At 37.7% G+C, this 14,507-nt stretch overlaps 3 protein-coding genes, 2 non-coding genes and 2 pseudogenes across 7 annotated transcripts; 3 read left to right on the top strand and 4 right to left on the bottom strand.

Moving 5' to 3' along the window:
* The first annotated feature begins 760 nt into the window (after positions 1-760).
* Y61B8B.2 lies at positions 761-2,714 on the top strand (annotated as a pseudogene). Its single transcript has 6 exons — positions 761-1,001; positions 1,059-1,274; positions 1,333-1,895; positions 2,004-2,219; positions 2,266-2,370; positions 2,413-2,714. Coding segments are annotated over exons 1-6 (1,643 nt in total).
* Positions 2,715-7,321: 4,607 nt separating this feature from the next.
* Positions 7,322-7,465, bottom strand: Y61B8B.3 (uncharacterized protein; the record flags this gene model as incomplete). Its single annotated transcript, NM_001368479.1, has 1 exon — positions 7,322-7,465. One exon carries the CDS (start codon positions 7,463-7,465, stop codon positions 7,322-7,324), a length of 144 nt encoding a protein of 47 aa, NP_001355449.1.
* Positions 7,466-8,547: 1,082 nt separating this feature from the next.
* Positions 8,548-10,132, bottom strand: F31E9.6 (uncharacterized protein). Its single transcript, NM_074981.5, has 5 exons — positions 10,026-10,132; positions 9,613-9,705; positions 8,893-9,561; positions 8,777-8,816; positions 8,548-8,731 (listed from the first exon to the last, which is right to left on the bottom strand). The coding sequence occupies exons 1-5, from the start codon at positions 10,089-10,091 to the stop codon at positions 8,697-8,699; spliced, it is 903 nt and encodes a 300-aa protein (NP_507382.1). The 5' UTR covers positions 10,092-10,132; the 3' UTR covers positions 8,548-8,696.
* Positions 10,133-10,569: 437 nt separating this feature from the next.
* F31E9.11 lies at positions 10,570-10,933 on the bottom strand. Its single transcript, NR_070110.1, has 2 exons — positions 10,833-10,933; positions 10,570-10,783 (listed from the first exon to the last, which is right to left on the bottom strand). It is a non-coding gene; the product is annotated as an Unclassified non-coding RNA F31E9.11 (non-coding RNA).
* Positions 10,934-11,329: 396 nt separating this feature from the next.
* Positions 11,330-12,698, top strand: srz-26 (annotated as a pseudogene). The gene is made up of 4 exons: positions 11,330-11,598; positions 11,660-11,935; positions 11,982-12,125; positions 12,441-12,698. Coding segments are annotated over exons 1-4 (947 nt in total).
* A 159-nt stretch (positions 12,699-12,857) lies between these two features.
* F31E9.t1 lies at positions 12,858-12,941 on the bottom strand. The gene is given in 2 exon segments: positions 12,858-12,893; positions 12,905-12,941. It is a non-coding gene; the product is annotated as a tRNA-Tyr (tRNA).
* A 184-nt stretch (positions 12,942-13,125) lies between these two features.
* On the top strand, positions 13,126-14,494 carry srz-58 (Serpentine Receptor, class Z; the record flags this gene model as incomplete). The annotated part of the gene is made up of 5 exons (NM_074982.1): positions 13,126-13,287; positions 13,329-13,465; positions 13,707-13,986; positions 14,048-14,209; positions 14,255-14,494. 5 exons carry the CDS (start codon positions 13,126-13,128, stop codon positions 14,492-14,494), a joined length of 981 nt encoding a protein of 326 aa, NP_507383.1.
* Positions 14,495-14,507: the final 13 nt, after the last annotated feature.

Below are 14,507 nucleotides of genomic sequence, written 5' to 3' on the forward strand. Positions count from 1 at the left end.
ATTGAATGAAGGGCAACACTGAAATGGTGATAGCCAAAAACAACCATGATGTCTTTATGGTCATGGTTGAAAAATTACTATCCCTCAAATCTTATTAGTTTTAAAAATGATATTTCTATTCAACGGCTTGCAACAAAGTTAAATGAGTACAAAAATGCATTTTAAATTGAGAATATCGGTTGTTTCAGACAGTATACGATTGTGGTTTTAAAAACTATCAACTTACAACATTTACAAGCACGCACAATCCTTTTTTTTGTTTTTGTAAACAATATTCCTCATTGTTAAATTAAAAATAAACTTGTCAAAACTTTCAAATGGATATTGATAATAGTAAGATTGTCATGTTCCGTGGTTCAATATATTTTTGATCCAAACAGGAGAACGAACACGATATTAGGAATGTTTGCTCTCAAGATTTTACTGTTAGAATCAAAGTTTTCCTAAACTTATTACAGTTTATGACAATTTGTTAGCTCATCCGTTAAATTCCACTACTATCGGTATTTATTTGAAGTTGCTTAACAAGTTCATTAACTTAACAATGAGGAATATTGTTTACGAAAAATCAAAGTAGGAGGTGTGTGCATGTTTATGAGCAGTGGAAAATGATAACAGAATCCATGATCAGTTTTTCAGTTCTTACAACCACTCAATTTAAAATGGCTTGGTTTACTCGTTTAACTTTGTTGCGAGCCGCTGAATAAAAAATTTCCACTTTAAAAACTAATCAAATTTGAAGGCTAGTAATTTTTCAGCAATGATCATGAAGACAACATGGTTGTTTCTGGCTATAACCATTTCAGTTTTGCCCTTAATTCAATGCAGGCATGTACTTCCCTTGGGTTCTCCACGTGTAAACAATAAAGGAACATGGAGAGCATGGGAAAGGTGCCCTGATGGAAGGTTTGTTCATGGAATGCAGTTGAAATACGAAGTCAGCACAACTGATATAACTGGAATGAACGCAGTTGCATTGTACTGTCAACTTATTGGATTGGGTAAGTGGGTTAATTCTGAGTTTATTCTGAGTAGTTTATTATAACATTGAACTTCAGATAGTTTCAACAAAGACAACTGGATAACCGGAGGCGAAGGACCGTGGGGTAGCTGGGGGAATGTACATTTCTGTCCTCAAGGAACGTTTGTCGTTGGTTTCAATTTACGATCAGAAGAACACGAAGACGGTCGTGACAATATCGCGGCGGACAACTTTGCCGCTCGTTGTGGCACAGAAGAACGACCCGATAATGAGACGTACCAGTATGTAGCAGGTATACAGCAAGCATTTTATACTCGTTACTTATTTGGGAGAAAACTTTAATATTTAAGGACTGACACTTCAAAGAGGAACATGGACTGGGTGGAATTGGTGTCCAAGAGGCTATGGTGTCTGTGGAATACAAACCCAAATCCAGGAACGACAAGGAAGTGACAAAGATGATACATCACTTAATAATGTAAATCTGGAGTGTTGTCTGATTTCGAAGAGTTGTATCGAGTGCACACGAGTTCACATTCATTCTCCACATGTCAACACCCTTGGTGAATGGCATCCGTGGGCAAGGTGTGGTGATGGAAAGTATGCACACGGTATACAGATCAAGTACGAACAGGATCGAGAAGGCGCCGATAACACTGCTCTCAACGCCGTCGTCTTGTATTGCCAGTCGTTTGGTCATGAAGGTATCAACAAAACGAATCGGGTGATGGAGAAGGAGCATTTGGCAGTTGGCAATCTATCAGAGCTTGTCCAATCGGGACAGTTATAATTGGATTCGCACTCCGTTCTGAACCATATCAGGGACATAGAAAAGATAGTCTTGGTGCTGTTAATTTCAAGGCACACTGCGGCACTTTGAATGGACCAAGGAATGTTACGGACTCTATTCAAGGTTTGTATACACTGTGATTTTATGTTATTTCAAAGTGTGGCCAACAATAATATCGAAGGCATTTAGTGTTGATCGATTTTCGATCACAAAACCGATTTTTCACTTCAGGAGACTCATCTAGCAATGGCAATTGGAGTTCCGATCAGTTCTGTCCAGAAAACTACGTGGTCTGTGGAATCCAAAGTCAAATACAGTGGCCTAACAGTGGTACTGATGGGGAGAACACTGCACTGAACAACATAAACTTGGAATGCTGCCAAGTTCCCGGTACATGTGTGCCTGGATATTCAATGATTAAACTGGCAGAGTACGACAACTCAAAGGGTATTTATTCATTCATCTAGTTGTTTTAATGTATAATAGTTTAAAGGGGAAGGTACAGTTTCCGCATCATTCGAACGGAAGACTTCGTATGCTCGGAAATCTGGGAAAACGGTGGTTCTAACCGAAGAGGAAAGGCATACTATTTATCAACGTAACATTAATTCGAGTTGAACTCAAATAAAATTGATTTCAGAAATTTCTGCAAGTGTTTCCGGTAAAATCCATTTCTCGATGTCAGGAAACTTTAATTATCAAAGAGCCACAACAGATGAGATATTCACTTCGACGGAGGTTCAAAAGATGCTGGAAGATGCAATAACCAACGAAAGAACCGTATAACATTGGAAATAGTTTTTCGAAGAGTCTAGCCTTGTATTTCAGGAAACCATGTCATTTACGGTACCAGCGAAATCACGTCTGCTTATCGAACAACTATTTATCACCTGCGGAGAGCATCGTATTGGATTGGCAAAGACCGTCTCGAGAACGGTTTGATCGTTTCTGAACCAATTTAAAAATGTGTACTACCTCACCTCATTATGTCACTACATGAATTTTCTTGAATGCTCTCAATTAAACGCTTCTGATAATTGTTCTTCCCAAATAATCAACACATGATGATAATAAATATACTTTTATCAGAAAACATGCCACAAAACAGTCTCAGCCAATGATTAATGTTCATGATGCCTTAAGTATCCTTTATACACAATGAAATTTTTATACGATCATAATTTTTTATTAATTTCATTTGATTATTGTATTTTCTTTTTTCCTTGGTTTGTAATTTACAATGCAGTTTTTGCGTATTTATTACTTTTTTTTGAAAATCATCATTTACTATATATAAAGCGCATTTTCCGCTTGTCCCGTCCTTCACCTCGGCAGCAGACAGCGATCGAGGTCAACGATGGACATCGCATATCAGCGAAAACATTTTGGCGGGAATTCAAAATTTAATTTTTTGAAAACATTTTGGCGGGAATTCAAAATTTAATTTTTTGAAAACATTTTGGCGGGAATTCAATATTTAATTTTTTGAAAACATTTTGGCGGGAATTCAAAATTTAATTTTTTGAAAACATTTTGGCGCGAAATTCAAATTTTAATTTTTCAAAACATTTTGGCGCGAAATTCAAATTTTAATTTTTTGAAAACATTTTGGCGCGAAATTCAAATTTTAATTATTCAAAAAATTTTGGCGCGAAATTCAAATTTTAATTTTTCAAAACATTTTGGCGCGAAATTCAAATTTTAATTTTTCCAACAAATTTTGGCGCGAAATTCAAATTTAAATTTTTCAAAAAAATTTTGGCGGACATTGGCTGTAGTGCTGTCGTGGCACTATAGGGGTACTGTAGGATTAATGTAGGGTTACTGTAGTTTGAGGAAAAACACATTTTCGATGTTTGAAGAGATAGTGGGTTGGGGTTAGTGGATGGATGTTGTCGGGGTACTGTAATAGTACTGTAGAGGTACTGTAGGATTACGGTAGGATTACTGTAGTTTGAGGGAAAACACATTTTCGATGTTTGGAGAGATAGTGGGTTGGGGTTAGTGGATGGATGTTGTCGAAGTACTGTAATAGTACTGTAGAGGTACTGTAGGATTACGGTAGGATTACTGTAGTTTGAGGAAAAACACATTTTCGTTGTTTGGAGAGATAGTGGGTTGGGGTTAGTGGATGGATGTTGTCGGGGTACTGTAATAGTACTGTAGAGGTACTGTAGGATTACGGTAGGATTACTGTAGTTTGAGGAAAAACACATTTTCGTTGTTTGGAGAAATAGTGGGTTGGGGTTAGTGGATGGATGTTGTCGGGGTACTGTAATAGTACTGTAGAGGTACTGTAAAATTACGGTAGGATTACTGTAGTTTGAGGAAAAACACATTTTCAATGTTTGGAGAGATAGTGGGTTGGGGTTAGTGGATGGATGTTGTCGGGGTACTGTAATACTACTGTAGAGGTACTGTAAAATTACGGTAGGATTACTGTAGTTTGAGGAAAAACACATTTTCAATGTTTGGAGAGATAGTGGGTTGGGGTTAGTGGATGGATGTTGTCGGGGTACTGTAATAGTACTGTAGAGGTACTGTAGGATTACGGTAGGATTACTGTAGTTTGAGGAAAAACACATTTTCGATGTTTGGAGAGATAGTGGGTTGGGGTTAGTGGATGGATGTTGTCGGGGTACTGTAATAGTACTGTAAAGGTACTGTAGGATTACGGTAGGATTACTGTAGTTTGAGGAAAAACACATTTTCGTTGTTTGGAGTGATAGTGGGTTGGGGTTAGTGGATGGATGTTGTCGGGGTACTGTAATAATACTGTAAAGGTACTGTAAAATTACGGTAGGATTACTGAAGTTTGAGGAAAAACACATTTTCGTTGTTTGGAGTGATAGTGGGTTGGGGTTAGTGGATGGATGTTGTCGGGGTACTGTAGGATTACGGTAGGATTACTGAAGTTTGAGGAAAAACACATTTTCGATGTTTGGAGAGATAGTGGGTTGGGGTTAGTGGATGGATGTTGTCGGGGTACTGTAATAGTACTGTAGAGGTACTGTAGGATTACGGTAGGATTACTGAAGTTTGAGGAAAAACACATTTTCGTTGTTTGGAGTGATAGTGGGTTGGGGTTAGTGGATGGATGTTGTCGGGGTACTGTAATAGTACTGTAGAGGTACTGTAGGATTACGGTAGGATTACTGTAGTTTGAGGAAAAACACATTTTCGTTGTTTGGAGTGGTAGTGGGTTGGGGTTAGTGGATGGATGTTGTCGGGGTACTGTAGGATTACGGTAGGATTACTGAAGTTTGAGGAAAAACACATTTTCGATGTTTGGAGTGATAGTGGGTTGGGGTTAGTGGATGGATGTTGTCGGGGTACTGTAGGATTACGGTAGGATTACTGAAGTTTGAGGAAAAACACATTTTCGATGTTTGGAGAGATAGTGGGTTGGGGTTAGTGGATGGATGTTGTCGGGGTACTGTAATAGTACTGTAGAGGTACTGTAGGATTACGGTAGGATTACTGAAGTTTGAGGAAAAACACATTTTCGTTGTTTGGAGTGATAGTGGGTTGGGGTTAGTGGATGGATGTTGTCGGGGTACTGTAGGATTACGGTAGGATTACTGAAGTTTGAGGAAAAACACATTTTCGATGTTTGGAGAGATAGTGGGTTGGGGTTAGTGGATGGATGTTGTCGGGGTACTGTAATAGTACTGTAGAGGTACTGTAGGATTACGGTAGGATTACTGTAGTTTGAGGAAAAACATATTTTCGATGTTTGGAGAGATAGTGGGTTGGGGTTAGTGGATGGATGTTGTCGGGGTACTGTAATAGTACTGTAAAGGTACTGTAGGATTACGGTAGGATTACTGTAGTTTGAGGAAAAACACATTTTCGTTGTTTGGAGTGATAGTGGGTTGGGGTTAGTGGATGGATGTTGTCGGGGTACTGTAATAGTACTGTAGAGGTACTGTAAAATTACGGTAGGATTACTGTAGTTTGAGGAAAAACACATTTTCGATGTTTGAAGAGATAGTGGGTTGGGGTTAGTGGATGGATGTTGTCGGGGTACTGTAATAGTACTGTAGAGGTACTGTAAAATTACGGTAGGATTACTGAAGTTTGAGGAAAAACACATTTTCGTTGTTTGGAGTGATAGTGGGTTGGGGTTAGTGGATGGATGTTGTCGGGGTACTGTAGGATTACGGTAGGATTACTGTAGTTTGAGGAAAAACACATTTTCGTTGTTTGGAGTGATAGTGGGTTGGGGTTAGTGGATGGATGTTGTCGGGGTACTGTAGGATTACGGTAGGATTACTGTAGTTTGAGGAAAAACACATTTTCGTTGTTTGGAGTGATAGTGGGTTGGGGTTAGTGGATGGATGTTGTCGGGGTACTGTAGGATTACGGTAGGATTACTGAAGTTTGAGGAAAAACACATTTTCGTTGTTTGGAGAGATAGTGGGTTGGGGTTAGTGGATGGATGTTGTCGGGGTACTGTAATAGTACTGTAGAGGTACTGTAGGATTACGGTAGGATTACTGTAGTTTGAGGAAAAACACATTTTCGTTGTTTGGAGAGATAGTGGGTTGGGGTTAGTGGATGGATGTTGTCGGGGTACTGTAATAGTACTGTAGAGGTACTGTAAAATTACGGTAGGATTACTGTAGTTTGAGGAAAAACACATTTTCGTTGTTTGGAGAAATAGTGGGTTGGGGTTAGTGGATGGATGTTGTCGGGGTACTGTAATAGTACTGTAGAGGTACTGTAGGATTACGGTAGGATTACTGTAGTTTGAGGAAAAACACATTTTCGATGTTTGCAGAGATAGTGGGTTGGGGTTAGTGGATGGATGTTGTCGGGGTACTGTAATAGTACTGTAGAGGTAGGGTAGAATAGTGTCATTTTCTGAATAAAAAATAAAACAGAAGTTCTAACGACGAGACCCATCGGGATCAGACTCATCGTGGTGAGACCCATTGTGACAAATCCCACAAATTTTGGCGGGAAATTCAAATTTCTTCTATAAAATTCAGGCCGGAATTCAAAGTTATCAGAAATTTTTAAGTGGATTTCAAAAGTCTTCAGAATAGTTTTCGCGGAAATTCAATTTTATTTAGTAAAATTCAGGCATGAATTCAACATTTAAAACAAAAAAAAGCTAAAGCAAAGAAGGAGATTCAAAGTTTAAAAAAATTAATGCGGGAATTTGAAATTCTCCAGAAAAAATTTGCGGGAATTCAAATTTCTTCAGGAATTTTAAAATGTTTTTAAACGGTATGAAAGTTTTGAAAATATTTGACAACTTTTGGAAATTTAAAAAAATCTTCTATGCTAGAATGAACAACATAGTATGGAAATTGCCAGTCGGAGCACGCGCCTTGGCGCGTGCGAACGGCTGGTAATATAAATATTACAAATTTAAAACTCACAGGAACATAATAACAATATGCAGATTACAAAAGATTTAAAGGTCAGAATGAAGGGATGTTGATTGTTTCTTTTATTTTTCCAATTCTTCTTCCAATTTTTAATTGTTTTTCTTGTTTTTTTTCTTTTCTGACTCCAACTGTTTTCTATAGTATTTAATACTATCCTTCCAGCTTAATAACTTTCTCTTGTTCAGCTTTCACTAGGGCAACTTGGCAATTGTAATCTGCCTCGAAACAGTCGGATTGGCGTTCAGATGCGCTTCTTTCTCCGAGAAGTATCCCCAATTCTAGAATCACACCCATCTATAAATTATAAATTTATTCTTGAAATTAAAAATGGGACCAAGTATACCTTTTGTGAATATTGAAGAAAAATTGGAAACAAACAAAGTGTGTACTATTTATTTAACCTGATCGTTTTGAATACTTGTTTGCAAAACTGTAAAAACGTATTAAAATTAATAACATACGATACCTTTTGTATAATATGCAAACAATATTTGTTTGCGGCTTTCTTTGAAAGGTGGTGTAATTTTTTATTGCTCTAATAAATAAAGATCTAATAAAGACTGAAAATGCCGAATTTCATAATGAAACTTCTCGAAAACAAGTTATGGCGGCTCAAAAAATGACCTAAAATTTGGTCAATGTTACCAGCTTTTACCAGCTCAAAAAAACCTTGAATGTATGTACCTGAATCGAGTTGAAAACGCTAGATACTTGTATATCCAAAATTAGACGGCAATTTCAAAAAAAAAACCTTTTAAATCTTTTTTTAAAATCAAATTTTAGGTCATTATTTGGGCTGCCATAACTTTTCCTTGCGATGTTTTCAAGATTTCAAAAAACACTGCTTATATGTTTATTCTTTAGATAACGATACCTATCCTGATTATCCTTATTCCATCGTTGATCGGAATGGCAATATGCCAAGAAAGTGAAAAATCAATATGAAGCCAAAGAATATAGATAGAGGGCAACACACTAGTCGCCCGAAGATACACGAATGACTGACCGATCTATCTCTCTTGGAGCCCCGGCAGGCAGATGGAACAATAAAAGTGAGGCGGTACAAAAAGGGTCAAAGAGATTAGGGAATTAGCCAGTGTTCTCAGGACGTCATCAGAAGACCAACAGAACGGCGGATCCTATTTTAAGAATTTCATTAAAGGAGGAATAACGGTTCGGACGATTTTGAACGTACAGACTTTCAAAAGTATACCTGACTCCCAGATCCGCAGTGCACAGCACTTGAAGAACGGATCGTCCTTTAATCCTTTTAATTTTTTTATGGCGGTTCAGAATTTCGAAAAAATTACACTGATTTTAGCTAAATTCTCTGAATTTGCCCACTTTCCCGTGTCGCATCTGCTCAAAATGGACATTTTTGGAATTATCATCTTTTATTGCATATTTTGGTAGTTTATCTCATTCATTTTCGTCGATTGGTGTCAATACAACTTATAAAACAAAACGAAAATTTATTATCGAGAGGTAGATCAAATATTGAGATTTGTTTGACATGTAGAAGAGATCAGTTTTCTAGAAGAGGTGGCTTTTGTTCTTCGTCTGAAAATTGAAATAATTTTTAACAAAAAAAAAGAGAAAACTTACATGAATTATCCGTAGGTTCCAGTTTTACACGCTCAGTTTCCTGAAAAAAAAATTGGGGTTTTCTAGACAATTTTTGAAAGGGGTAAATAAGTTTTGATGCCAAAAAGGGTCCTCACCTGTACTTCACTAGGAATGATTGTTCGGGTAGGTGCAGGGGGTCTTGCTCGAATTTGTACAGGGAATAGAGGAACAACTCTATTTCCATTTGGTCCTCTAAGAACACCTCTAGCTGCTCCAGATTGTCTAGTATGTCTACTAACAACTCCGACACCCGTTGGGCCTCCAGCTCGAAATCGTCCCGGGTGAGCACCTCCAAGGATCGCTGGGGCTCGAACTGGACCAGAATTTTCACGAGCAGCGAGTCTAGCTTGTTTAGGAATTCCGTAAGGCACACCTTGTTCGGATTTCATTCTGTATGGTAGACGGTGTCCAATGATCTTTCGTCGTATCCGTCTGGGATCGTGAATAGCCCGAGCCCATCGATCATTCAAGAAGCGTTCTGGAGCAATTTTTCTTAGTGGCCAATTCGGATCAATCGAATCTATTGGTCCTCCAATCACACCCAACCGGATTTTCTCCAAAGTCGGTGTGTATTCAGCGTCGGCAAACGCCTCATAAGCTTCCAGTCGCCAAACAGATTCATCGCTTAGAAGCTCCAGCCGTTGAGCATCTGTCCCGTGTGCATATTTCTTCTGGAATTCTGTGATCCGTCGTTCGCATACATCGGGTGCCAGGTTGGCACGAATAGCAGCTGCTAGACCTCCGTAGTTGATTGTGTCGGCTTTCTAGAGGAAATATATTTTTAAAAATTAATTTTCGGAATTTCAGGGTCTCACCTGGAAATCATTCAAAATCGACGTTTTTTCCGCGATGGGAACATTGCAGGCAATAAGAAGAGCATCTTCAAGAATATCCGAGTATGTTCCTATCTGAAACACAATATTTTATTAGATTTTTGAAAATTCACTGACCAAAATCGGTCACAGAATGACCAAAACTCATATAATTTATTGTTTTAAATATAAAGTTTAAATAATTTTTGAAAATTGGAAAAAAAACCCAGTTTGCTTTATCAAATAACATTGAACCTACCTTTGAACGATAATTTAAATTGGAATTTAATGCAAATTGAGAATGTTCCACACGATGTTTAACAAACGTTTTATCGGTTAAAAAAGTTTTACGAAACATTTTTTTACTAAAAACGGTGTTATTTTTCCTGAAAAAGCCGAAAATTCTTAAGTCTTACCTCGTCAAGAGCCCGTTGAAGTCCTTCAAGCGCTAGAGCAAGTTGATGAGCACTGTAGAATGACATGTCAGTGATTTTTTTAACGTCTGAAACAAATAATTGTTTTTAAAAAATCGATGAATTTTGCAGAGAATAGGGACGGTCGTCAAGAAGAGACGGAGAGAAAATGGGAGAAGAGAGTGAGGGAAAATTGGAGGCTCAGACAGAGAAAGGTGAACGACCAGGGCAACTAATGAAGGGAAACAAGGAAATCATAATTTTAAGAAAATCTGAGATTACCAGCAGAGAATTCAGGATTTCAGCTAAATTTGATGAAATTCATGAAAAAAAAAACAATGAAATCGACACGAAAAATTCCGAAAGGGCTACACGGCCGAGAATTTTACTCGTCCGCGCTTTATTTTAGATCATTTTTGAATTGGCAAACGGAGTTTTCTAGTCCCAGGGCATTTAATTTAGGCCAGCCAGCGAGCACATGGTGTCCTAAAACAGCTTGAAAATCTGTTCGTTTCCTGCTTGTTCAGGCTGCAGATGCCTTGCAAAACAAAATTAAAATATTTAAAAAAAATTTATTCATGGTTATTTATCAAATTGTTTCCTTCAAAAAGTCCTGGAACGCAAATCTGGAACTGTTTCTAAGTTTATTTTCCGATGGTTGAAAAAACAGAAGATTGAGCCTTTACAAGGAAATTGAGTCCACTTTATTGGATGGTTCCTTGACAGTGCGTCTGCAGTCGTTTTTTTTTCTTTTCCAGAGCCTGAAAACTGATATTAGGATGATTCGTTCTTTTATTATGAAGCACTTACACAGTTTTCAACTTTAAAAGTGAATAAATCAAGCAAAAAGTAGATAAAAATCAATAAAAAACTAGAGAAGAGAAGGGCAACACACAACAGTCGCCCGGAAAGACACGAATGACTGGAGCACCGGCGGGCAAGCTGATGGAGCAAGAGAATTAGACGGTGAGAACATGATAGAGAAGAGACACATATGTGTTCTAGTTGCTTTCTTTCGAACGTTGGCTAACATTTTGGCGAAACTTTGGCAAGACTTCAGGACATCTATAATTGATATTCAAAACAGCAAAAGAAAACGCATAAATGAAAAAAACAAAATGTCATATAAAACTTAGAATTTTTTACAGTTTTTTAAATTATGATATCTGATACCATATCTGGCGTGTTTTAATGCAATTCCCTCACTGGCGCTACTCCACTTTTAAGCTTTTTTCAGACACAACTCAGTGCGAACAGGTGAAAATTCGAAAATTCTCGCTGGCTGGTTTTATTGCTCAGACCCCAACATGAATCTCCTCGAACTTCACCAAAACTCCCCGTCCTTATTAAATCAAATAATTGCTATTTCTTATATTGTTGTCACTATTGTATTTATAGTTTGTGGTGTTTTACTTTTGCCTATTTATATTTATGTCATTAAAATTAATAAAGCCAGAGATCGGGAAATTCACTTGTTTGCGATGACGACTCAATTTTACGGGATGATTGTGCAAATGTATTTCATAGCAGCAATATTCGTTATTTTCCATTTAGTGCTCAATTTCGATGACGAAACGTGAGAATTTTCAGAGATTTTTTCAGAGAAACCTTAAAACTGAGCAGTTGAGAGTTTTCAGAGTGGTTGGTGCATCTAAAACACATTCCTTCTCACATTCCTTTTTGTATACCAACTTTATATTACTACTCAAGTTTTCCAGCTTTTGCTATTAAGAGTTGCTCTCGAGAGGTTTATTATCTACTTTTTCCCGGAGCTTGAAAAATATTTGAAAACCTTGGTGTTCAAAAGAAAGTGGAACATATATTTGTTAGTAGCAAGTAAAGAAATACTTTTACTGTATTGGCATTTCACAAGAATTTATCCTTACGATCATCTGCTTGTAGTTTGGTTTTCGGTTAGTGTCAGAGGCTTGTAGTTTCTAATACGTGTTTTTCCTCCAGAGACTCTCACTGATATGGTTTGCAATCGTTCTTCTCGCCAGTTTTTGCTATATTCCTATTTTAATAAGAGCTACGCCAACACACAAGACTAAGCTTCAGAAGTATTTGTGCTGGCTGACTTTGCAAGTTTTATTTGTTAAACTGGTGAGCAATCTGATTAGAAATGAGCCTCGAAAGTTCTCGTTCGAATAGCTTCATCTTAAAAAGCTTTAATGAACATGTGTGGAGGACAATAATGTGCCACTCTATGGCCTGAGCTTGAGGGGTCTATTTGAAAAGGGGCCCGGTTCCTGGCGTCCTCCAGGCCCGTTCCTTTTGGCCCTGCAAAAACTGTGCAATAGACTGGTCAAGAGAAAGGTCCCAAAGTCACAAAGGACCCGTTTTAGTCCTATACTAATCAAGAATGTTAGACTATTGATACAGGGGTCCTGTAGGACATACCAAATTTAAGTCTTGCAGGCCTATCTCCCGCTTCTCATCCCATACGCCGCTTCCATTCAGGTCCTCGCCTGCATTTTGATTGGTGTAGACATTTTCACCTTGCCATTTATTGTTGAAGTATCATATTTATTATGTGATAGGAGGAACATGAGAGTAGCGATATCTCTGGTCAAACGCTTCCAAATTGCTGTAGGATATTTATGTGGTAGCCGAGGAGAAGCTACAGTACGCCCAGCAGAAATCCAAAGAGGAAGAATGAATTCAATATTGCCGTAAAACTACGTATATGATAAAAAATTTGATTAGTAATAGTAAATCAAGCCGAAAATGGATATTTTTAAATAAAAATGTCAATGTTGTGTATGTAGATCATTTTTGAGGCCTGCAGTACAGGAAGAACTCCGTGTAAAAATTTAAAAAAAATCAAAAAAAAACTCCGTCGAACCGGATTCGAACCAGTGACCTAAGGATATCTGCTAACTCTACAGTCCTGCGCTCTACCAACTGAGCTATCGACGGCATGCCGGAGACGCGCCGGAAGGGCAATGAAAAGTGTGATGATTGACAAGACAGAGAAGAATGATAGCGGGGTATGAGGCAGGCGCCGTTTCAGGTTCTGGCAGGCTCCAGGTGAAATTTTGAGTTCTAACTGGGTGCACTACTTACTCACAAAGCAAGTTTTCTTCACCACTCGTCTAAAAAAATGAATTCAACATACATTCCCAAAATTATCGAACTAGATTCAATCGAAAAACTACCTTTCCGTCTGTTTCTTCTATTCCTTGTCGTATTCCTACTACTGAACTGCCTAATATCACCACTTTATGTATTTGTCAACAAAACGAATCGCCCTAGAGATAAAACGGTAGGAATATTTGGGAATAAAAAGAAAAAAAACTAATTCAGATGCTTCTATACCCAACGACGAATCATTTTTATGAAATGACGAAGAAGTCATTTTTCACATTTTTCGGACTGCTTTTCGTGATATTTTGTGCACTTTTGCCAGAGCATTTTCTTCCAGGAGACGGCTATGAGAAAAAGTAAGGACATTAATGACACTCTACGCGACACGCAACGCAACACGCTACGCGACACGCAACGCAACACGCTACGCAACACGCTACGCGACGCTCCATAAATGGACCCCGGGCGTGGCCGAGTGGTTTATTTTGACTATCTCTTACATTTCAAAAGATAAGGGAAGCCAGAAGCGCGCGATATGGCGTAAAAAATGCTTGTTTTCTGAAAATTTTTCTCAAACTTTGTTTACTTAAATTTCAGATTGTTGCTTTTAATTACAATGGCCATAACCCCAATATGCATCTATACTCAGTACATCATAACCCAAGTTTTCCACCTGATAACATTAATTCTGTCCCTGGAAAGATTCATTGTGTATTTCTTCCCAGATTCTGAAAAATCTGTAAACACCGTGCAAAAAGTCGTTTTTCAACATATTTATATAGTTTACGGCGCTTTTATTGGCAAGGACGCCGGTTTGCTGCTTTTCTTGTTTGCTTGGAAAAAGTTAGACGGGGAAGCGATTTTGTTAATATATTCGGTTAGAATATTTTTAATTTTTTAATAATCTCAATTTATTGGTCAATGTTGACTTACTTCAGATTTTGTATATAGTGATCAACAGCTGTGTGATTTTGTCTGGCGTACTGTACATTCCAATAATGATCAGTGTACGGAAATTATCAAATTTAGCTTCAGCTCAGGAGAATACGCCGCAAAATTACATATTTTTGCAGACTATCGCTGTGATTGTGTTCAAGTTTGTAAGTTTGCGCTATTATTACAATTATCGTTTTCTTGAATTTCAGATTGGATTATTCCCAGTTATACTTCTTGCATATGAATTTACTAAAGAAGTAGTTATGCTTTGTATTGTTTTAATAGCATTCCTAGATTTAGTGGGAACACCTTTGATGATCCAATTGTCGTATTTGGGATGTAACAAGCGAAATGTTAAGGTTATGTTGTCTTCATTTGATTTGAAGAGATTTTTGATAACTATACTGACGAATTATTACGAATCTAATGCTGTTCATCCGCAGAATTGAATATTTTTGTGCA

The sequence above is a fragment of the Caenorhabditis elegans genome, chromosome V, assembly GCF_000002985.6.
Source record: "Caenorhabditis elegans chromosome V".
Lineage (NCBI taxonomy): Eukaryota > Metazoa > Nematoda > Chromadorea > Rhabditida > Rhabditidae > Caenorhabditis > Caenorhabditis elegans.